At 44.2% G+C, this 24241-nt stretch overlaps 1 protein-coding gene across 1 annotated transcript in view; it reads left to right on the forward strand.

Annotated features, from left to right (window-relative positions):
* The window catches only part of kcnt2b (potassium sodium-activated channel subfamily T member 2b), a gene marked incomplete at both ends in the record, with an annotated part of 193009 nt that overhangs the window by 158202 nt on the left and 10566 nt on the right, over nt 1-24241 (forward strand). Inside the window, 5 exon segments of the mRNA XM_084329018.1 lie at nt 184-295; nt 13098-13199; nt 16163-16246; nt 20135-20263; nt 23486-23831. Coding sequence (XP_084185144.1) covers nt 184-295; nt 13098-13199; nt 16163-16246; nt 20135-20263; nt 23486-23831 — 773 coding nt within the window.

Consider the following 24241-nt stretch of genomic DNA (forward strand, 5'->3'; position numbering starts at 1 on the left):
CGGCTTGTGGGAGGCAAGAAACAGCGTTCGTGACAGGGGAGGGTCGAATTGGATGATACGAAATTGGGATGGGAGAAAATGTAGAAAATGGGAGAAAAAAAGTGGATAAAAAAAAGAAAAAAAAAAAAACATGTTCGTTAACTTCTCTCTCTCTCTGTCTCTCTCTCTGTTTCTTCCACTCAGACTGTTCCCTGCTCTCAGTATCATAACAGAACTCACCCACCCGGCCAACATGCGCTTCATGCAGTTCAAAGTCAAAGACCACTACTCCTTGGCTATATCCAAACTAGAGAAGGTAGGAGTTTGCCCTTTTGACCTCTGTGCTGAAACCGTATGTCATTGGACCATCTCTGACCAGGCTGCATATACGTTGTGTAGTGCACCAAAACCAAGGCTCACGGAGATAAACATTTCTACTAAAATACACCGCTTATTGTGCAAAACGCTAGTTTTAACAAATATTAGCAGGTGTATAAACAAACTTCTTTCAAGGAAAATAACTGCTGTCATTTACAAGGACAGGATGATACCGTGAAATAAAATAGAAGGATTCCTATTTTATTTAGGTCCCAAACTGCGTAGTACCTCTTTAAACCTCGAGAGATTACGGTAATTATTTATTTGAAATATATTAATAATATTTGATTTTTTTATTTTTTTATTTGATTTGATCTTTATTTATCTCGAACACAACAACACACGTACAAATCACAGTAAAGACAGGAAATGCACATTGCGTGTGTAGTAAATTCCCACAGACTTTCTACAATAATTTGAGGTTATTGTAGCACAATACAATGAGATTGATTATCTGGAAGGAGGAGGAAAGATTCATACTGATAGAATTGTTGGTCTCCTCATTCTGACTTAGCAGATGAGGAATAAAACGTGTAGGCCAGACAAACCAGAATTGTATTTCAACTCAACTGATTTATTTGAGTCAGGGCCAGGAGTGAATAAAAGGTTGACTTTTACATACAAAAGATGATCAGATAACCTTAACAGCTGTCTGTTGTACAGAAATATCACAATCAGGTTTGCATCTCAAACCTCAATACTGCACATCAAACAGTCACCTGGTTAACATAATTTGAACATACATGGTTTACTGTACACATTATACATGAGTAAATCTGGTCTACAGATCAGGGATCTGTACATTACTCTAATCTATAAACAACCATTGGTGTTTCCCATGATTTACTCACGTAAAATGCAATCAGCTCACAGTAGTTTCTGGGTGGTTTCGAAGCGGTGGAGGAGCCCCCAGACCCCCTTTGGGTGGGTCCGGCCTGAGAGCTCCTGAATAACCCTATGTAGGGCCTTATATCCTATCATTTCTAGCCAATAATACATATGGCTGGTCCAATCCAGCGTCTTCTTGTGGGGGTTGATCTCTTGTGGGGGGTTGGTGTTTTCTTCCTGTTGGGGCTGGTTACCCCTTTGATCTCCTGTGTGGATCTTGACTCAATACCCAGAGGGGCCGCTAGTGGCCCCCGTCACTGTCTTCCTGGATGGGTCTGTCCCAACAGAAATCTCCTCTTAAATGAATAATATATAACTTTAACATTCCTTCTATATGGCTATAGATGTCTAATATCATCCAAGTACAGTCAGTGCTTTCTAAGACTGATACCAGACATCATATGAGACCTTTTGATACTAAACAGTTGATTAATAGATTACTTTGTTTGTGAGTTAGTGTCCATGCTTCAACAAGTCTAAACTGGTCTGCCCTGTGTTCAACCCAGCTGTCTCTGCTTCTACATTTACATACTGTCAATTCAAGTGTTGTTTGTTCTCTAAATTAGTCATTGCTTGAGTGGGGGTTGAAATAACTGTTGCTGTTGTTATCTGATGCAACTGTCTCACTGACAGTTGAGACTGTTTTAGCCACTGAGTCCACTCTGCTATTGAAAGGTACATCTGGCTTTATATTTATGGTTCTCCAATTTATTCACACATATTAATTATGAAATTCCAAGGCAATATTACCACATTCCCCACTTTGGCAATTCATATTGTCATCTACTGTATATTGACTTGATTTTCATACTAACCATACATTATAATAATAAAAATCATATTTTTCCCAATTTTTCTCAATTTTTCTTTTTTCTCATATTTTTTCTTTTTCATTATTCTTTGGTACATATCATCAATTAGTTTCTTCTTGTCTTCTTCTTTTCTCCCCCACATTCCCCTGACTATGGCCCCCTCCCGGGGAATCCTGGTGACCCCTTCATCCAGATCCCCAATTAACCTATTCTGCCTTAATGAAACAGTGTTTACCACCTACTATCATCAGGCTTTGTTCCTCTGGGCTCACAGCCAGAGGCTTATTTGTTGAAAACAATTAAAACAATGTAATCTAAACATTACACATTAAAGTAAAACACAATTTTTTAAAATTATGGTATCCGTTGACATGATCTGTGGAGACACAGAGATTATTCTTCATTCTTTCATACATTTTGCTTCTCCTCTCCTGTTAATTCCTTTTCCAAGTCAGCCCAATCACATTTTGCACAATCAACTCAGTTGGTCTTCTCACCTCTCCCCCCTTTTATGAACATCCCTATGGACATAAACCTTACCACCTCTGCGCACAGACGGACAGGGAGGGAGGAGCATCACGCAAGGAAAAAAAAATTTCACCATGTCGGCCATAACCTACACCTTACTTTTTACTCTACCTATGTGTATGTGTTTAGTTTAGTACTCTTGCGTTGTGTCATAATCCATACCAGTTGTTACCGTTCAGTCACCTCCCGTCCAACATACCTAATCAATCACACAGAGGCCCTTGTTCAACGCTTTGGCTGCACAGTCTCCGACCGTTTTCGCCCCCCCCCCTCCACCCCATGTCGGCCAGCCTCAGCTGAAGCCAACGTTTGTAGGCCTGGACCTTGTCATATTCTGCCCCATGACTGTATCTCCATGGATCTACAGACGAACGACTCCGTCAGTCTGGAGGTATGTCTCAACCTCCGGCCTTTGTATTCGGGGCTATATTGAAGGAGGGGTAGCGTCCCAAGCGACCTCTCTTCATAATCCAACAATCTCCCACAGGAACTGACTGAACGGTTCACACCATCGTGTCATAATCTAATGAAATGTATTCCTACACATTTTCCCCCTGATCCCTCCACTTGTGATGGTCCATCCTCCCTCTCCGACTGAACTGCAAGGGAACAAAAACACAGAACAAATTTCCCTTATACAATATGTCAAATATTTCTCAAGAGACGCCAAATGGTTAATCATTATGCAAAACGTAATGGGACCACTTAGCTCTTGTCGACACTCTGTTGACATTTCGACGCCACTTCCTCCAGCCTCCAGCTTTCACCACTCACTCAGACCATGACAGATGAGAAATAAGAAACAAAAGGCAAATAATCAAAAAAACATTCCAACAGACCTCACATGTAGACCACCTCAATGGTTATTAAAAAAGAAAAGAAAAGAAATCTAAAACCCTACATCCAAACCCTTCATAACCATAACAGTCAATCAATGAAATAAAATAAAAACCAGGTTTTTCCAAAACCCAACCGTCCCATTCACACATGTCAGTGACTTCGACACCTCTTAAGCCAGCACATTCTCTCTCTACAGTCTCCATTCACACCCATTCAGGCCACACAATCATAGATCAAAAATAGAAAAGAAATCTAAAAATTTAACTTCAATACTTCATCCCTACAACACATTCAACAGAAATCAAATCAAAATGAAAGTAATAAAGACAAACTCCTTCAGTAAAACAAATGATATGAAACAAATGATAATGGTATAACCCAAGTGGTTCGATACACTCCCTACTTAAACACATTTTGTTATTTTTAAGACTAGTTTCACCTTAAGTGAGAGCTAAGTTGTGTGTGTGTATGCATGTGTGATCAAATTGTGTGAATGTGCCTGTGTGTGTCTGTGTGTGTGTGTCTGTGTGTGTGTGTGTGTGTGTGTGTCTGCGTGTGTGTGTGTGTCTGTGTGTGTGTGTGTGTGTGTGTGTGTATGGGTAGTCCAAGGTGAACGTGGGGCCCATCCCCCGCTCAAGCACCCACTGAAATCCAAAGACACTCAGCTCATCCTCACATGTCTAGGTAAACACTCATAACCAAAGCCATTCACGCTTGTTTCACTCATGCATCAAAAACTCTCTCATTCAACACACACATTTAACTCATTAATCATCACTCAGGTCCACAGACAACGTTAGTTACCCTTCCTTCCTGCTCTCAGCTGTCTCCAGGCTACACTCATCTCTGGCTAATACAATACACACTTTCTCACCATACAGTTCTCACTGTATCTTCTACTCCTCACATCCAGAGGAAGTCTGGGAACCCCCTCAGCGATAGACCCCAAAACATACCCAGTGTCCTGAGAGCCAAAGCTAATCCTTCTAATCAAACAGGTAGCCCCCCAATGTAATTAACCTCATCTGAGCTGGCTATCCTAATTCAATTACTGTGCTCACTCCTCCATCAGCTGTGTTCTGTATTAGCACGCTTCCTGTCTCAACATTTCCCCTGTCATAAAAATAACTGCCAACTGTTCTCTCACTCTACAACTGTCTCCTGCATCTTCACCTCTCTCTCCTGTTGCATCTAATCTCACGTCATCCTGTCATAAAAGAACAAACAGCCATTGTAAACAACAGCTGTATGCACGACCCCCTTTGGGCCCTCCTGTGAACACCAAAAAGGGTAACACTCACACATTTCATCCCCCAGGGGCAGCTGTCCCCTAGAGTCTAAACGTAGTACACCATCATACAGTCGTCAAAATAGCATATAAACCAAACCCCTTGTCACTAAATTATCCCACTGTGACCCCAGGATTTTGCAATCAATTCCTAATATTAACCATCAGCTTATGTAAATCAATGGCATTAAAGACATAACATTCTAACAGTATTTCAACATAGCAATGAAACTCATTAAGGATTTAATAAAAACAATCGTTTCGATCACTGTAAACACAACCATATCAAAATGTGTCATCCTCAGCAAGCCTCCATCAATAAATTATCCTACAAGTCGGAGGCCTGTGTCAACATTTCAACAGTGTATTAAAGATTTAATAATCTAAAACAAGCATCAACACATGTCTTAACCATATTAACAGTGTATTAAAAATTTAACAATCCAAAACAAGCATCAGTAAATTATCCTGCTTCACAACCGGGCTTGTATCAAATTCCACTACAAAAACATTCAGCAAATAATATAAACATTATCCTATTTAAATCTTCAGTGTTATTAAAGCTATAACAAGTATCAACATCTGACATTTCAACATCAATGCATTCTATACAAGCATCTTAATTCAAGCTACATAAAACACAACATTATTCTCCTCAAGCTTACCATTGTACACGTTACACAAATAAAAAAACTGGAAATACGCTATCAACTATAGAACATTTTACATGTAAGCATGTTTCATCTCAGCATAACATTTATAGTGGTTAGTCCTAAACTGATTTTACTGCAAGCAACATGTAACTTTAGTGTAGAGCATTTTCCCAAATCCAGCCTATAACTACTCTCAAACTACCGTTTATATCATGTATGCAATAAAAGTTATGATGTACTGAATTTGCAAATCTGGTATGTCATAAACGTATAGTTGTAGCAGTACTGACTATCTGATGAATTGAAAATGGGGGACCCTGATGTAAACAGGACAAAAGTCTTCCTTGGTCTGCATCCCCTTAACAATTGTGTGTATTGAGCTATATTTATTTTTAATCAATCCCTAGTCTTTCCCCCCTGGTTAAAAATATACCCCTGTGCATCAAAGACAATAATAAATCTACCCAGTATAGCCGGATTGCGAACCCCAGATTTATCATAGGCAATGTATCCATTAATTCATTCCTCCCCAATAGGCTCACTGTATTGTTTGCACCCTAAGCAAACCATCTCCCCTAACCTAACCACTATACATGTTACATCCCTTCCCCTGCTTACACAAAAATACAATGCACAATATACAAATACCGCCATATTACATAATGCAGAACATCCCCTTACCCGTCATTTCTATCCCCTGAGCGAACTACTTCGAATAGACCCAATCCACGTTGTACCGCGCATGCGCAGCGGCAACCGATGCGGCTGTTATAACGTTGCTATGACAACCAAGGTCTGCCACGACATTCATAATAACACGCCCCGATATTCATAATCTGCCACGACATATATCACGTTTCTTTACCCCTTCCCCAACATCTTTCTCAAAACTCGAAACGTAACATATGCCGCCCCCCAAACGCCACAAAACAACGGCATGCAAGCTAACTAGCTTTAGCCAGCTCTAATGCGACGTTCAAGGCCCTCACGGGAGCCGTGCCTTTCAAGATCCGTTCATCCACGCAATTCGCTCAGTACCATCCAAAGCATAAACAATTCACACAAGCTTCAAATAGCCAACCACTCTAACAGAAAATAATTTTTTAACACATTTACACCAACCAACGCCGCACACATAGTTCAACACGAACCCTTTCTCCTACCTTCTCCGCCTCACTTCATAGCACCGCGAACGTTACATACCCTCCACAACACCATGACGTCACCAAGCAGCGAATCCTTAATATCATTTACCACGCTACCGCATTAATAATAACCCTCAAAACGGCCACAATTTTGCCACCCTGCGTCTCAACCGCCTCTTACTTGTAATCGCCGCCACAGTGTTTAATCAATTCTCTCATAACGCCATCGTAACGTCCCCAGCTTCACCGCGGACTTTTCCACAGAGCTAAGCCAGCCCCAACCAACAGCAGGGACTCGCCTCAAACATAATATGTCCGTTGGTCATTAAAATATCATAACAAAACCATTAAGTACTTATCAGTCAGTTCGACCGAATTGTTTATGTATCACAGCGAACGTAATTAATCAACAGGCCGGTTTCGCTCAAGCTTAAAAAGGATACTATGCCTAAGGACGGCAAATATATCTACATTTAATTTGTGCTATAATCCTACCATAGAACGTACAACGCACCCTGAACACGCCGGCACCCTACATTTCCATTAATTACTACGTTTTAATCCTGCAATCGCACAGACCCCTGCGCTGATCATGCCAGGGTCTAACAACCTTTCACCATACTTGACCCGTATGTTCTGAAATAGTAACAGAACCCTTAGCACGACGCATTTATGCCCATACTGACCCACTCACGGTCCCCGTCCCGCCTATTCTGTGGCTACAAGCAGGGACACAATGCACCTTGGACCCAGCTCCCCTTCCATTTCAGAACAGTCAAATCTCCTCGTCTTACCTGCGCCCTCTTCCTGAGAATAATTTTAGGGCAATTACATACTCAGAACGCGCCCCTGTCGTACACAACAGAATAACCGTGCTTCCTAGCAAGAAAAGCCTTTTACCTGCCGTCTGATACGACGCCGCCCCCGTTATAACATGACCAGATATCCTGTGCGGTACCAATACGCAATCACATTAATATAACATGAGGCCTTGTAATTCCTCCAACTCCCCCGTACAGTTCATAAAGTATATTCCATACGAGTTAACTAACCCAACCCCCGTGGCCCGCTGGGCCGAGACCGGCCTCCTGTGTCTGAATGAACACACAAACACAAAAAGCCTACGTTTGCATGTTCACTGCACAACAAGCGCGATCGTCATACCTCCGGACACACAAGCTAAGACACCGCAACCCCCAACCCTGCATGCAGACGCCATATTCACCGTGGGCCCCAACAGTGGCGTACACAACCAACCTTCATCCTGTTCCTCTCTCCCTCCTCCATTCAGACAACAAGCCCATCGTTAATCACTTCAAACGCAGCAACACCCCAGCTTCTTTGCCCCGTGTCCCCAACACACAGCAAAGTCCAGATATGATACATAAGACAAGACCCTACCGCACCTTTTCAGGGGGAGACACGAAGGGTAGGGAAGCACGGCACCATTTCTGTAGTAAATTCCCACAGACTTTCTACAATAATTTGAGGTTATTGTAGCACAATACAATGAGATTGATTATCTGGAAGGAGGAGGAAAGATTCATACTGATAGAATTGTTGGTCTCCTCATTCTGACTTAGCAGATGAGGAATAAAACGTGTAGGCCAGACAAACCAGAATTGTATTTCAACTCAACTGATTTATTTGAGTCAGGGCCAGGAGTGAATAAAAGGTTGACTTTTACATACAAAAGATGATCAGATAACCTTAACAGCTGTCTGTTGTACAGAAATATCACAATCAGGTTTGCATCTCAAACCTCAATACTGCACATCAAACAGTCACCTGGTTAACATAATTTGAACATACATGGTTTACTGTACACATTATACATGAGTAAATCTGGTCTACAGATCAGGGATCTGTACATTACTCTAATCTATAAACAACCATTGGTGTTTCCCATGATTTACTCACGTAAAATGCAATCAGCTCACAGTAGTTTCTGGGTGGTTTCGAAGCGGTGGAGGAGCCCCCAGACCCCCTTTGGGTGGGTCCGGCCTGAGAGCTCCTGAATAACCCTATGTAGGGCCTTATATCCTATCATTTCTAGCCAATAATACATATGGCTGGTCCAATCCAGCGTCTTCTTGTGGGGGTTGATCTCTTGTGGGGGGTTGGTGTTTTCTTCCTGTTGGGGCTGGTTACCCCTTTGATCTCCTGTGTGGATCTTGACTCAATACCCAGAGGGGCCGCTAGTGGCCCCCGTCACTGTCTTCCTGGATGGGTCTGTCCCAACAGAAATCTCCTCTTAAATGAATAATATATAACTTTAACATTCCTTCTATATGGCTATAGATGTCTAATATCATCCAAGTACAGTCAGTGCTTTCTAAGACTGATACCAGACATCATATGAGACCTTTTGATACTAAACAGTTGATTAATAGATTACTTTGTTTGTGAGTTAGTGTCCATGCTTCAACAAGTCTAAACTGGTCTGCCCTGTGTTCAACCCAGCTGTCTCTGCTTCTACATTTACATACTGTCAATTCAAGTGTTGTTTGTTCTCTAAATTAGTCATTGCTTGAGTGGGGGTTGAAATAACTGTTGCTGTTGTTATCTGATGCAACTGTCTCACTGACAGTTGAGACTGTTTTAGCCACTGAGTCCACTCTGCTATTGAAAGGTACATCTGGCTTTATATTTATGGTTCTCCAATTTATTCACACATATTAATTATGAAATTCCAAGGCAATATTACCACACGTGTAAACCTAAACAAACGAGTCCGTCTTCATTCATAGAAAAACAAAATGAGGATACGTTGGAGAAGAGGCAGAAGGAAGCGCAGCTTATCTAGTCCCGCCCCTTTCTTACAATATCACAACGTTTAAAATAAAACTCTCTTACTACCTACAGTAAGAGAGAGAGAAAAAATTATAATGAATAAAATAAGGTAAAAAAAAATACTTTTTTGCTTTGAAGAAATACAAACATTCTTGAGAGCAAGAGGACAGTAGAATAGTATAAGTTCCCCCCTTAAATCATAACTTCCCTCTCTGTCTGTGAATATATTCGGACAAAGTAGACACACGCAAACGTGCGAGGTAAACAATTCACGATGAATATGAAGTGTAAAGTGTGTACGTGGAGTGTAATTGCCCCGTGAAGCAGCCTCTCCTTCACGCGGTCAAAGTGAGGTTCCCGGCTAAAGGAGCAGTACGTTTTAATTGGAGGTGCTTTTTGAAAGAGAGGATTTAATTGCTGGAGGCACTTGTCTGTTGTTGACGCCTCCACACACACGCAGCCATTATATACACCGGGGGAGATAACGATTTCACTCTGTTGGAAATATCTTTAATTGTCTGCCCACGTTTTTCAGGGGCTTTATTTCGCACCACTGGCTTCTGTTTGATGGGATGATTATTGTATATGTTATATGGCCATTCTCTACCACGGTGTGTGTGTGTGCACGCGTGCGTATGCGCTTGTGTCTTTTGGCTTGGTTTGGTTTCTTTCGACAAGTAAGTCGACAAATGCGTCAACAGACGCGTTTAACCCTTTCACTGCCACACTACCAAAGTGTTAACCCTTTCACTGCGACAATACACATAAGGTTAACCCTTTCACTACCACACTACCAAAGGGTTAATAACCCTTTCACTGCGACAATACAGAAGGTTAAAATATAAAATGAGCTCACGGTTCACATCACAAATTATTTCCCTTACCTCTGTGATATTCGTCTTTCTATTTTATTTATTTTATTTATTTTATTTATTTTATTTATTTTATTTATTTCATTTATTTTATTTATTTTATTTATTTTATTTATTTTATTTATTTTATTTATTTTATTTATTTTATTTATTTTATTTATTTTATTTATTTTATTTATTTTATTTATTTTATTTATTTTATTTATTTTATTTATTTTATTTATTTTATTTATTTTATTTATTTTATTATTCTTTCCCTGTTAGCCTTCAAGAGGCTCTTTTGTCCTCTCGCCAGGCCGTGCCATTGTAAATAAGAATTTGTTCTTAATGACTTGCCTGGTTAAATAAAGGTTAGATAAAATATGAAATACGTTCAAATAAAACGACTAGTTGACCTCCTGAGTGTAAAAGGTTCACTCTGCCGTGTTACAAAACATCCACCTCTTCACCTTCAGCTTGAAACACCTCAGGCTGACTCTCCCAGGCGCCCTGATATACAAGAGTCTGTATCATCTGTAGAACCCTACATTAGCTACGCTGCCCCTGGTGTTATGCTCGTTGTCATCTCTTGCATTATGAAAAGTAATTCCTCAGGTAGATAATAGCCTTGTTATGAATGATTCTGTGAGCCGTGCATAATCTGAGTGACGGGGCCCTCGTTTCAGCAGGGAGCCGGTTAAGTTGTTGAAAATGGCTCCCGCCCACATGTCCCACAGGGGCCCAACGGGGGACGAGCCTCAAAACAAATCCATTTATTTTGGCACTGTGCCAGGGAGAAAGCCAACCTGCACGGACTACACCGTATGATGTATAGCATGCCAGTTAGGATACCTTGTGTACACTGCACCTTGTGTATACTGTTTACTCTTACTCTTAGTCAAATATACTCATAGTATATATTCAAATTCAAATGTTTTATTGCCTATATTTATTGTAATGTATAATATAACCAATATTGCATACAGACCCTCATCTGCACCTTTCATTGCCGATAATTCTGTCTTTCTACCATTACCCCTGCCCATATCTGGACCTCCCCTCCCCCCTCCCCCATGCTGCTATGACACCCGAATTTCCCCAAAGGTAACAATAAAGGAATATCTTATCTTATTGTCAGTGTATCTGCATCAATTAAATGTACCTTCCTGATTATGAATTTGCTGCAAACATTAACCTCGCCCAAAACTTTCAACACCATTATCTCACCACTTAAGTGGCCCCCCAATGAACAGGCCTAAATAATGAGGAGGTCTTTGCAGCCAAAATGAGTTTCATTTAATTCCAATCCGAATGTCCCCGGCTCCCCTGCGTCTTGCTTTAGAGCATGGCTTCTTGCCTAAGTGCAAGGAAAGCTTGTTGTCCGTGAGTCATGTCCTCACATTACTAAGCTCCCCGCTAAGTGTGTTCTCCAATACCAGTTTGTCTTTGGGTAGAGCTGATGAATCAAGTTCCACTTAGGGCCCCATAAAGGCTTGGGCCGGCCCGGCCTTCATCTTATACAGTAGGTGACCATGGTCGACTGTGCCTAGAAGGCTTTTTGTCAGTCTAATAACACCATTCCACACAGTCTGCCATTTCCTTTCTAATACAGTATATTCAGTTAAGCAAAGAAGACGGGTGTCAGTAGAAAACGACTTCCTGAATCTTGATTGAAACTTTAAATATATATTTTTTTAATTAAAACCGATTTAAATGGTTGACATAATCATGAATCTGATCCTGTAGCCTACAACTCTTTCTAAAATCTCTGAAATCACACTGAGAACTGACGCTGGTCTGTAATTGCTTGGATCCGTTTTATTACGGTTGCGTTAGCTAGCTTCATGTCAAGCGTTAGCTATCTTAATGTCTAGCATTAGCTAGCTTCATGTCAAGCGTTAGCTAGCTTCATGTCAAGCGTTAGCTAGCTTCATGTCAAGCGTTAGCTGTCTAGCGTCAGCTAGCTTCATGTCTAGCGTTAGCTAACTTCATGTCTAGCGTTAGCTAGCTTCATGTCTAGTGTTAGCTAGCTTCATGTCTAGCGTTAGCTAGCTTCATATCTAGCATTAGATGCATGGAGCTATTGACTCAGCTAAGTCTTTAGGAAATCCAACTGAGATGTTGTCAAGACCAGTAGCTTTACTGATCTTTAGGTTTGCCAACATCTCTGTAACCTTGTTAACGGAGACTGTTGAGAATGTAAAGGAATTAAACTGCACTCCCAGATCTGCATAGTATTTAAAGGTGCTGTAAGTGGTATTTTTTGGTTAAAATAAGTGTTAAGTAGCTCTACATTCCGACAGCCATCACTGATATAAAGTGTCTGGTCAGTAACATGGGTCTCCCAGTCCTCTGCTGTAAACAGAAAATACATGTTCTGGTATCCCGTTTCAACTTTATCCAATCAGGAGAGAGAACCCTAGATATTTTTACTTATTTCAAGCAAGCCAAATTGACTTACTGCACTGGTAGATTATTAAGACTAATTTGCTTAAAACTAGTTTTTATTTCTTATTTGTTTGCAGTGTGGAGTTCTCTCTCCTGATAAATGTATTTTGTATTTACTGCAGAGCGGAGGGACTGGGAGAGCCACGTTACTGACCAGACACTCAGTGATGGCTCTCGGAGAGTAGAGCTATTATTTTAATATGTAAACCACTTAAAACCAAAAAATACCACTTAAAACCACTTTAAACACTTGTTCTCTGACTCTGTTCTTGTGTGTGTCTCTCTGTGTGTCTCTGTGTGTGTCTCTGCATGTGTGTGTGTGTGTGTGTGTGTGTGTGTGTGTGTGTGTGTGTGTGTGTGTGTGTGTGTGTGTGTGTGTGTGTGTGTGTGTGTGTGTGTGTGTGTGTGTGTGTGTGTGTGTGTGTGTGTGTGTGTGTGTGTGTGTGTGTGTGTGTGTGCGCGTGTGTGCGCGTGCATGTGCATGTGTCTGACAGAAGGAGAGAGAGAAGGGCTCCAACCTTGTGTTCATGTTCCGGCTTCCCTTCGCTGCGGGCAAGGTGTTCAGCGTCAGCATGTTGGACACCCTGCTCTACCAGGTAGCTCCATCACACCCCCCTCTACCAGGTAGCTCCATCACACCCCCCTCTACCAGGTAGCTCCATCACACCCCCCTCTACCAGGTAGCTCCATCACACCCTGCTCTACCAGGTAGCTCCATCACACCCCGCTCTACCAGGTAGCTCCATCACACCCCCCTCTACCAGGTAGCTCCATCACACCCTGCTCTACCAGGTAGCTCCATCACACCCCCCTCTACCAGGTAGCTCCATCACACCCCCCTCTACCAGGTAGCTCCATCACACCCTGCTCTACCAGGTAGCTCCATCACACCCTGCTCTACCAGGTAGCTCCATCACACCCCCCTCTACCAGGTAGCTCCATCACACCCCCCTCTACCAGGTAGCTCCATCACACCCCCCTCTACCAGGTAGCTCCATCACACCCCCCTCTACCAGGTAGCTCCATCACACCCCGCTCTACCAGGTAGCTCCATCACACCCCCCTCTACCAGGTAGCTCCATCACACCCTGCTCTACCAGGTAGCTCCATCACACCCCGCTCTACCAGGTAGCTCCATCACACCCCCCTCTACCAGGTAGCTCCATCACACCCTGCTCTACCAGGTAGCTCCATCACACCCCCCTCTACCAGGTAGCTCCATCACACCCTGCTCTACCAGGTAGCTCCATCACACCCCGCTCTACCAGGTAGCTCCATCACACCCCCCTCTACCAGGTAGCTCCATCACACCCCGCTCTACCAGGTAGCTCCATCACACCCCCCTCTACCAGGTAGCTCCATCACACCCCCCTCTACCAGGTAGCTCCATCACACTCTGCTCTACCAGGTAGCTCCATCACACCCCGCTCTACCAGGTAGCTCCATCACACCCCGCTCTACCAGGTAGCTCCATCACACCCTGCTCTACCAGATAGCTCCATCACACCCTGCTCTACCAGGTAGCTCCATCACACCCCCCTCTACCAGGTAGCTCCATCACACCCCCCTCTACCAGGTAGCTCCATCACACACCCCTCTACCAGGTAGCTCCATCACACCCCCCTCTACCAGGTAGCTCCATCACACCCCGCTCTACCAGGTAGCTCCATCACACCCCCCTCTACCAGGTAGCTCCATCACACCCTGCTCTACCAGGTAGCTCCATCACACCCCGCTCTACCAGGTAGCTCCATCACACCCCCCTCTACCAGGTAGCTCCATCACACCCTGCTCTACCAGGTAGCTCCATCACACCCCCCTCTACCAGGTAGCTCCATCACACCCTGCTCTACCAGGTAGCTCCATCACACCCCGCTCTACCAGGTAGCTCCATCACACCCCCCTCTACCAGGTAGCTCCATCACACCCCGCTCTACCAGGTAGCTCCATCACACCCTCCTCTACCAGGTAGCTCCATCACACCCCCCTCTACCAGGTAGCTCCATCACACCCCCCTCTACCAGGTAGCTCCATCACACCCCCCTCTACCAGGTAGCTCCATCACACCCACCTCTACCAGGTAGCTCCATCACACCCTCCTCTACCAGGTAGCTCCATCACACCCCCCTCTACCAGGTAGCTCCATCACACCCCCCTCTACCAGGTAGCGCCATCACACTCTTCTCTACCAGGTAGCTCCATCACACCCCGCTCTACCAGGTAGCTCCATCACACCCTGCTCTACCAGGTAGCTCCATCACACCCCGCTCTACCAGGTAGCTCCATCACACCCCGCTCTACCAGGTAGCTCCATCACACCCCCCTCTACCAGGTAGCTCCATCACACCCCCCTCTACCAGGTAGCTCCATCACACCCCCCTCTACCAGGTAGCTCCATCACACCCCCCTCTACCAGGTAGCTCCATCACACCCCCCTCTACCAGGTAGCTCCATCACACCCCGCTCTACCAGGTAGCTCCATCACACCCCCCTCTACCAGGTAGCTCCATCACACCCTGCTCTACCAGGTAGCTCCATCACACCCCCCTCTACCAGGTAGCTCCATCACACCCTGCTCTACCAGGTAGCTCCATCACACCCCCCTCTACCAGGTAGCTCCATCACACCCCCCTCTACCAGGTAGCTCCATCACACCCCCCTCTACCAGGTAGCTCCATCACACCCCCCTCTACCAGGTAGCTCCATCACACCCCCCCTCTACCAGGTAGCTCCATCACACCCTGCTCTACCAGGTAGCTCCATCACACCCCCCTCTACCAGGTAGCTCCATCACACCTCCCTCTACCAGGTAGCTCCATCACACCTCCCTCTACCAGGTAGCTCCATCACACCCCCCTCTACCAGGTAGCTCCATCACACCCCCCTCTACCAGGTAGCTCCATCACACCATCCTCTACCAGGCTTCATTAGATAATTATAATAATTATTAATTATGATACCTTACAACAACAACAACAACAACAACAACAACAACAACAACAACAACAACAACAACAACAACAGCAGCAACAACAGATTAGTAATAGTGCTAATCAGATGTATGTACAGAGTTGTAGTATCAATATGTACAGTGATACAGGTATAAAGACACTATGGTAGTAATTCGTACTGGCCAGCAATGTTCCTGGAAAGAGAAAGGGAAATAGTAATAGTAACCAATAAGGGAGGGGGGGGGGGTCTAGCTATAGAACAAGTCCTTACAAGATATAATAGAGTTAATTATTTGGTTTACACTGTTTATTTTTAATAATAATAATAATAATAATAATAATAATAATAATAATAATAATAATAATAATAATAATAATAATAATAATAATAATAATAATAATAATAATACATTTATTTTATATAGCGCCTTACATTAGGCATCTCAAAGCGCTTAAAATGTGCTCATATTTTATCTCATATTTCTATATTCAGATAAAATTGTATTGCCTATATTCATGTCTTTCTATTATTACCCTGCCCATACCCTGTACCTCCCCCCCTCCCCCTTCCCCTCCCCCATGCTGCCACGGCTGCGTTCTCCTGCCAGTCATTTGTAAAGGACTACATGATCTCCATCACCAGACTGCTGCTGGGTCTGGACTCCATGCCGGGCTCAGGCTTCCTCTGCGCCGTGAGTACAGACACACACGCGTGTCACATCTCGCATGTTAGACGCTGGGCAGCTTATCCAGAGTGACAGTATAGAAGGAGGTGAGATTCTTATGTCACCGACGACGGAGCAAGTAAACCCACGGCACTGACACATTCACAACACACGCGCACGGACTACAACATGTGATGTATATCGCGCCAGTTAGGGTACCTTGTGTGTGTATATACTGCACCTTGTGTATACTGTAGACTTTTACTCTTACTCGTCATAGTATACATTCAGATTCTAATTCTTTATTGCCTATTATAATATAACCGATAGGGCATACAGACTCTCATCTTAACAGAGTTACTTATTATATTGTTTACACTGTTTATTTTCTTTCATATTTTTATATTCGGATCACATTTTTCAGGGATCGATAGAGGCTTATCTTACCTTATCTTATCTTACACTGGGATCAATAATAGACGAGGTGCTGATGTGTGTTCTACCTGATAAGGTGCTCATTATGATTCAGGTTAGTCCCAGTCGTCTCACCGTGCAGCGTGAGGTCATAAAACAGGTGCGTTTCTATAATCGAGCTCGTTGAAACCAGAGAGCTCTCCGATTGGTCGACGTGTGGCAATTAGAACAAGGTTGAAACCCCCTGGAAAGCGATCCTCGTTAACGTCCACTACGCACATGTGACCGGGATCTCAGGGACCCTCCGGTGTGCACGTGGTCGTGGCCGTGGCGCACGGTGAAATGAGTCTTGGTCCATCGCGATTATCGCCGCAGGGTTTATATGAGTGTGGAGGAATTCCCTCTGGAACCTAAGGGAGTGGGTACATCTCAGCTCTACTGTATACTGCCGGTAAACAAATGTATTTTTTTTTTGTCTCACAATGGTGATTATGATGTGTTGATTGTGTGTGTGTCTGTTGCCTAATTTATACTCAGACGTGAAAGCGGTTTGCAAAGGTTGCGGCGAGCCTGCCGAGCTCCCGCAAGCCTAGCGGCGACGCCTACATGCAGCTGGCCAATTTTTTTTTACTGCGCTTCAAATATAATTGTTAGACTAGAAGTCTTTATTTGTCATGCAGTTTTTAACACACACACGCGAGATGGGCGACCCACAGGAACACACACACACATGCACTGAGTCGCCGATGAAATGTCTCTCTGCACTTTTCCCATCCCGTTGTCCTTCCCCCCCATGGGCAGCCGGGAGCAGATAGGGCGTCAACGTGAGCCGCGCCCCGGGGACCAATCCAAGTGCTCCTGTCCGTCTTCGTCAAGGACGCCACAGCGTTAGCGATCTGTTGTGCATGTTTTTCCATTGGGTTTATCTTATCGGGGGGGAAACCCTTGCGAGCACGGGGAGAACATGCAAACTCCACACAGAAAGGCCGGGGAGATACCCCACCTGGGTACCTGGCATCATGGAAACCTCATTCATCAACGTGGACGTAGAACTTGACCTACTTCCACACGTAAGCACGGAATGTAGAACTAGCGTACGCACAGGGAAGTCGGCATTCATCACACGTGCGTACGCAGGCTCTATGGTCCTCCGTGTTGATGAATACCACTTTGTTCTACCGTCAATGCTCGTGCATGATTATCCATATATGGTCATGAAAATGAGGAAACACCCCCCATGGGATGTGAAATAATGGACGGACCTGAGCGGAACCCTGAGAAACTCCACGAAGATTGTTCACTGCTGTCGAACCAAGAAGACACTATCGCGTATTGTGGGATAAATAAAAGGCGGACTCGTAAACGGTGATGTCAGATATCAACGGCTCCCTAAGACCATTGCTGCAATTCTGCCTGGACAGCTCAAAATACTAATAAAGACCGTTCGTTGACCACTGTTTGGCGTTGGTTGTGTGTCATTATAACCGTGCTGTAATATGAATGCCTTTATTAGTTGTGTTCGATTGGCTATATGATTTTTAGATGCATCTATTTTGTTGTCGGCTAATAAAGACCGCGCTGGAATATGACTGCCTTTTCCCGTGTTGTTTGATTAATACCCCAGGGATTAAAGTTCTCCTCAATTTTATTCCAAATCGCGATGGATCTCCCGTCAATTTTCTACCTGCTGCATATGATTTCTAGAGGCATACTACAATCTATTTTGATGTCAGTATTGGGTAGCCTATATAAACAATATAATACGAGAGCATATACAAGAACAATGAATCTCACTGCATGTATGATAGCCTGCCTTTCAATACATGAACTTGAATTCCATCATGTTTGTGTGCGGGACTCACAAGGCTGTTGTATGGGTGGTACCGGTGTACAGTAATAATAACAGTCCACACAATATCACGATCCATGCCATAGCCTATGTTCTATTAGGACATGATCTGTGACGACAAATGTTCTAGAATGTTTGATTAAGATATCATACTCTGACAGCATGCCTATGAGCAACAAAAACGCGAACTTGAATCCCATCATATACATAGTCTGTCCACTATAGTGTCATTGCAATGCGTTTTCTATTCTTTCTTATACAGTAAAAAGGGGGAAGAACACTATATTCATATGACTTGTATTCTGCTTACAGCTTCGAAGTTCCACTTGTTTCGTTTAACGTAAAGCCTTTTAAATATAATCAAAACGTTCCCGTGTTTCTGCGGTCTGCGCAGAATAATAACGAGTTGAGCTTTATGATTTATGATGAATTGAAAATGGGGGACCCTGATGTAAACAAGACGAAAGTTGGTCTGCATCCCCAATTAACAATTGTATGTACTGAGCTGTACTGTACTGTACCCATTCTGCAATCTGTTAATAAACTTTTCAATCAATCAATCAATCAAGCTACAGCGCAGTCAGTCAGTAGCCTACACCCCGTATATTCCGATAACGCTATATAAACCATGCTGCATTCATTCTGAGAGAAAGATCTATTATTCCAAATGCTATTTATAGGGTTTTGACCATAATTACACTACTGTTGCTATTTTACAATGAACTATAATGAACTACGGTTCGTACAGAACGTGCCAGTGTTATTATGCACAGAAGCTCATTTCCTTGTTGTAATAATATATTCTACCACTGGGCGCTAGGTACGCCAGGTCTGAACTGTGCGTAGATGTAAGCACGGAGTCAAGTTCAAATCGAAATTGATGAATCCCACTCTTTGCTTAGAAATGATCGTACGCACAGGGTAAGCACAGATCTGTGCGTAGAACACGTTGATGAATGAGGGCCCTGGTCCCCAAGCGGGAATCGAACCCTGGACCTTCTTGCTGTGAGGCGACAGTGTTAACCACTACACCACCGTGCCGCGGTGCTCGATTGCGAGCTTACGTGGACGGCGCAGAGCTGTGATTGGCCGCTGCCCAGGGCCGGGCCTGACGTACTTCCGTATTTACCATTTATCATTCCGTTATCGATCGCAATTAACTACATTACAAACATGGACAAAATCGAAGAAAGACTGGCCGAGGAAGTCAGAAAATATAGCCATTTGTAGAACACAACGCAGCACGGCCACCTAGTGGTTCGGCGGTGTACCGCAACCCACGGGTTGAACTGACGTGGAAGTATGTCGGCCCAGCTCCCACGCTCAAAATCTTGGCGACAGTCGACGTTGAAGCATATCTCGGCCTTGTGTGTGTTTTTATTAGCGCTGTAGATTCAAAGACTATTTTAATAGCTTCCTTTGAATACAGTTTCTCTCCTGTGAAATACAAATGTTCAACAAAACCATCAACATTGACTCAGCTAGACCGCTTTCTTATATTATATTGAAAAATTTTCACTCCATAGATTAATCTAGATTATTTTTTTTTTTTTTTTTATAATTTACATTAATCTCCAGAGTTAAAGCATTCATTTTGACAGCCCTAGTTTTTATACGTGTTTACGTGTATGTCGTTGTGTTTGCTTTCCAAGATGAAAATCACAGAGGACGACCTGTGGATCCGTACGTACGGCAGACTCTACCAGAAGCTGTGTTCTTCCACCGGGGACATCCCCATAGGCATCTACCGGACCGAGCCCCAGAAGCTGCCGGTGTCTGAGGTACCACTGTCATGTGACCAGCGTAGCGAGCCCCGTTGACCTATCTCAAACCCCGCCCTCTTTTCTCAGTTGCAGCGGTTGTGATTGGAGGATCTGGGGAAAAGTGGGTGGGGCTTGAGATCGGTCAATATGGGCAATTTGGATCTATTTGCATGTAGATTAGATTAGATTAGATTAGATTAGAATAAAATTGATTGTCATCATACAGCACAAGTACACTACAACGAAAATACGTTTGGCATCCAACCAGAGTGCAAATGTAGCAGTAAAGTGCAATAGTAATATACAATAATACAGGTGATTAAACTGGGTATAAAATATATAAATTAGTACTACTGAGTAATGGTGATAATCAGATGCATGTACAGAGTTGTGGTATTAATATGTACAGTGATACAGGTATAAAGACACTATGGTATAGTAAGTCATAACTGTCATCAGACCAGTATCAACCTGCCTTTTCTCAGTCCTTGCCCCACTATTACATTACCATTGACTATTCTAAAGTGCTCGTTGTCTTGTCAATGAAACATAATATGAAACGGTAGCCAAAGTAACAAAAAGAGGTTTAATTATATTCACCATGGTGAAGGTGAAGGGATAACATAAAAATGATGACAAACAATGGACGGGACTGCACAGACAGGATCAGCCATCACACACAGGGGAGAACAGAGCACAAGGGGATGACGAGACAAGAAACACCTGGGCTGATTACAAATGGATACATCTGGGAGGGAAACGACAAAGAACTACAAGACCAGGACAGGGGACTACAACCAGACATTACACGTCACACTGGGGAACACCTGATCAGGGTACAAACACACCCACCCGTAACACCCACAATGGTGGAATGAACTACCCACCCCAGTTAGGACAGCCGAAACCCGTCCAATCTTTCGCTGTCGACTAAAGACGCACTTCTTCAACCACTATCTGAAAATAAATAAATTTAAAAAAAAATCTAACCCTAACTAACCTTACTGTCATGCACATGTCCTAATAAACTAACCTACACTGTAGCACTCAACACTTTGATGAACATTGTTACTCAGCTGATAGAGTTGTGCCCTTCCTGATGACTTGTCGTACAGAACTTGTAAGTCGCTTTGGATAAAAGCGTCAGCTAAATGGCAAAATGTAAATGTAAGAAAAAGGGAAGAATACAGTAGGAAGGAGGGGAGTCTAGCTATAGAACAAGTCCTCCACAGATATAATAAAGGTTATCCTATAGGATAGGGAGCTGTACTGTGTTTGTGTTAGAGACTCATTAAGAAGCTCTTTTCTTGGCACCCATGATAAGGTGTGAGGAGCTAAAGAGACACATTCACATTTGCCTGAGGCATACTACTCTGAATAACGATACACCAGGGAAACCGCTTGAGTCTGAGTCATACCAGGCAGATATCTGAATAACACTACACTAGGGAAACGACTTGAAACTCAGTGATACCAGGCAGATACCTGAACAACACAACACTAGAAACAACATGAAACTCAGTGATACCAGACAGATACCTGAACAACACAACACTAGAAACAACATGAAACTCAGTGATACCAGACAGATACCTGAACAACACAACACTAGAAACAACATGAAACTCAGTGATACCAGACAGATACCTGAACAACACAACACTAGAAACAACATGAAACTCAGTGATACCAGGTGAACCCGGGTGTCCCACGAGACATAAATAAATCATTCAAACGTACATTAAAGGTGACATGTACTATAAATGTCATTTTTCAGTCTCTAGCATTGTATTATAGTAATAGGAGTTCGTATCAATGTGTTTTAGTGTCTAAATACCATATTGGCGGATTGCTCTGATTCAGCTCAGCCCCTTTCCTCCTCCAGAAAATCAGGCCATTTTGATTTGAACGACTGAGTCACGTCATTCGGACGCTGGGTAGCGCACAGTGATGCGATTGGCTCTGTGGTTGGAGCTAATGCCCGCCCCCATTCTACCTAGACTAGACAGCGAGTGGAAGCCACTTCCTCATGCTGCGAGGCGGAGTGGGGCCCGACGCCTCTGCGTGCGCTCTGGAGGGAGAGAGGGAGAGAGAGATGGAGAGAGAGGGAGCACTTGGGGGGGGGGGGGGCCTGCTGCGCGGCACACGGGAGAGGGGAGGAAGGGAGGCCCACAAGCTGCCGCGCGGCGGGTCCCCCCCCCCCTCCCTCTCTCTCTGTCTCTCTCTCTCTCTCTCCCTCCGGAGTGTGTGCAGAGGTGTCGGGTTTCGCTCTGGAAGAAGCTCTCTCTCTCTCTCTCTCTCTCTCCCACCCCCCCCTCTCTCTCTCTCTCTCTCTCTCCCTCCGGAGTGTGTGCAGAGGTGTCGGGTTTCGCTCTGGAAGAAGCTCTCTCTCTCTCTCTCTCTCTCTCTCTCTCTCTCTCTCTCTCTCTCTCTCTCTCTCTCTCCACCCCCCCTCTCTCTCTCTCTCTCTCCCACCCCCCCCCTCTCTCTCTCTCTCTCTCTCTCTATCTCTCTCTGTCTACCAGTCGCTGTGTGGGCTGACTGTCACTCAAAGTGCTTATGGGCGGAGCCAGGCCATAACAGCCTGAAATCTTGAAGCTGGAAAATGATGGTTTTGAGTACTTGATTAGAAATATAAAACAATGCATTTTTTTGAAAAAAAACCTTACAGATGTCTTCAATAGACTAACAGGAATTGTGTAAAGTTGCCCAAATAGTGCTAGGAATAGCAGTACATGTCCCCTTTAATACTGCACTCAGGGCAGCTCTGGCTGCAATTGTAGCTTACCACCACCGGTATGACTGTGTATGACCGAATAATGGACTCTGTGAAGCGCTCTGGGGTCACTGGGGTGTCATGAAGAGCGCTATATAAATCCAATCTATTATTATTATTATTATTTATTATTACTATCGCCGTCTTGTTTGTGTCACTGTCCGATCCTCACACCCTGCTCAATTCGCCGGCTCCCTTCGCAGACTCCGTGAGCAACGCCAGGCCGGGGGTGTGGGCGTACTCCGACCAGAGACTAAAAAGCTGTGTGTGTGTGTGTGTGTGTGTGTGTGTGTGTGTGTGTGTGTGTGTGTGTGTGTGTGTGTGTGTGTGTGTGTGTGTGTGTGTGTGTGTGTGTGTGTGTGTGTGTGTGTGTGTGTGTGTGTGTGTGTGTGTGTGTGTGTGTGTGTGTGTGTGTGTGTGTGTGTGTGTGTGTGTGTGTGTGTGTGTGTGTGTGTCTGTCTCAGTCCCAGGTGTCCATCACGGTGGAGGACTACGAGGACACCAGAGAGTGCCGGGAGCCCCTGTTGTCCCGCACGGCCCCCCACCGCAACTCCACGTCCTCGGAGCCCGTCTCGTCCTCCTCCCACTCCTCGGACCACCCGCTCCTGAGGAGGAAGAGCATGCAGTGGGCGCGGCGGCTGAGCAGGAAGGGCGGGCGGGGCCCCGGCGGGGCCAAGGGGGGGCCGGGCAGCGCGGCGGAGAGGATCAGCCAGCAGCGACTGACCCTGTTCAGGCGCTCCGAGAGGCAGGAGCTCAACGCCCTGGTGCGGACGCGCATGAAGCACCTGGGGCTGTCCCCCACGGGCTTCAGTGAGTGTGATAACACTGGGACGACTGTGTAATAACATGGCAGTAACGTAATCACTTAGTAGTAGGGATGTCCGATATTATCGGCCGATATCGGCATTAAAATGTGATATCGGAAAAAAATATCGGTATCGGTTTAAATTTTTTTTTTCTTTTTTTTTTTTTATAACCTTTATTTACCCAGGCAAGCAAGTAAGAACAAATTCTGATTTTATTTATTGTCAAAAGTATGCATAATGTTGTGTTAATTCCACAACAAGAGATATATTACCTGAAATTATTCCATTTTTTGGGGAGGGGAACCCTGCATATATCGGTATCGGTTGATACCGGTTGATATCGGTATCGGAAATTAAGAGTTGGACAATATCGGTATATCGGTATCGGTAAAAAAAGCCAATATCGAGCATCCC

This window comes from Notolepis coatsorum, assembly GCF_963971535.1.
Source record: "Notolepis coatsorum genome assembly, chromosome: 14".
In the NCBI taxonomy this organism is placed as follows: Eukaryota; Metazoa; Chordata; class Actinopteri; order Aulopiformes; family Paralepididae; genus Notolepis; species Notolepis coatsorum.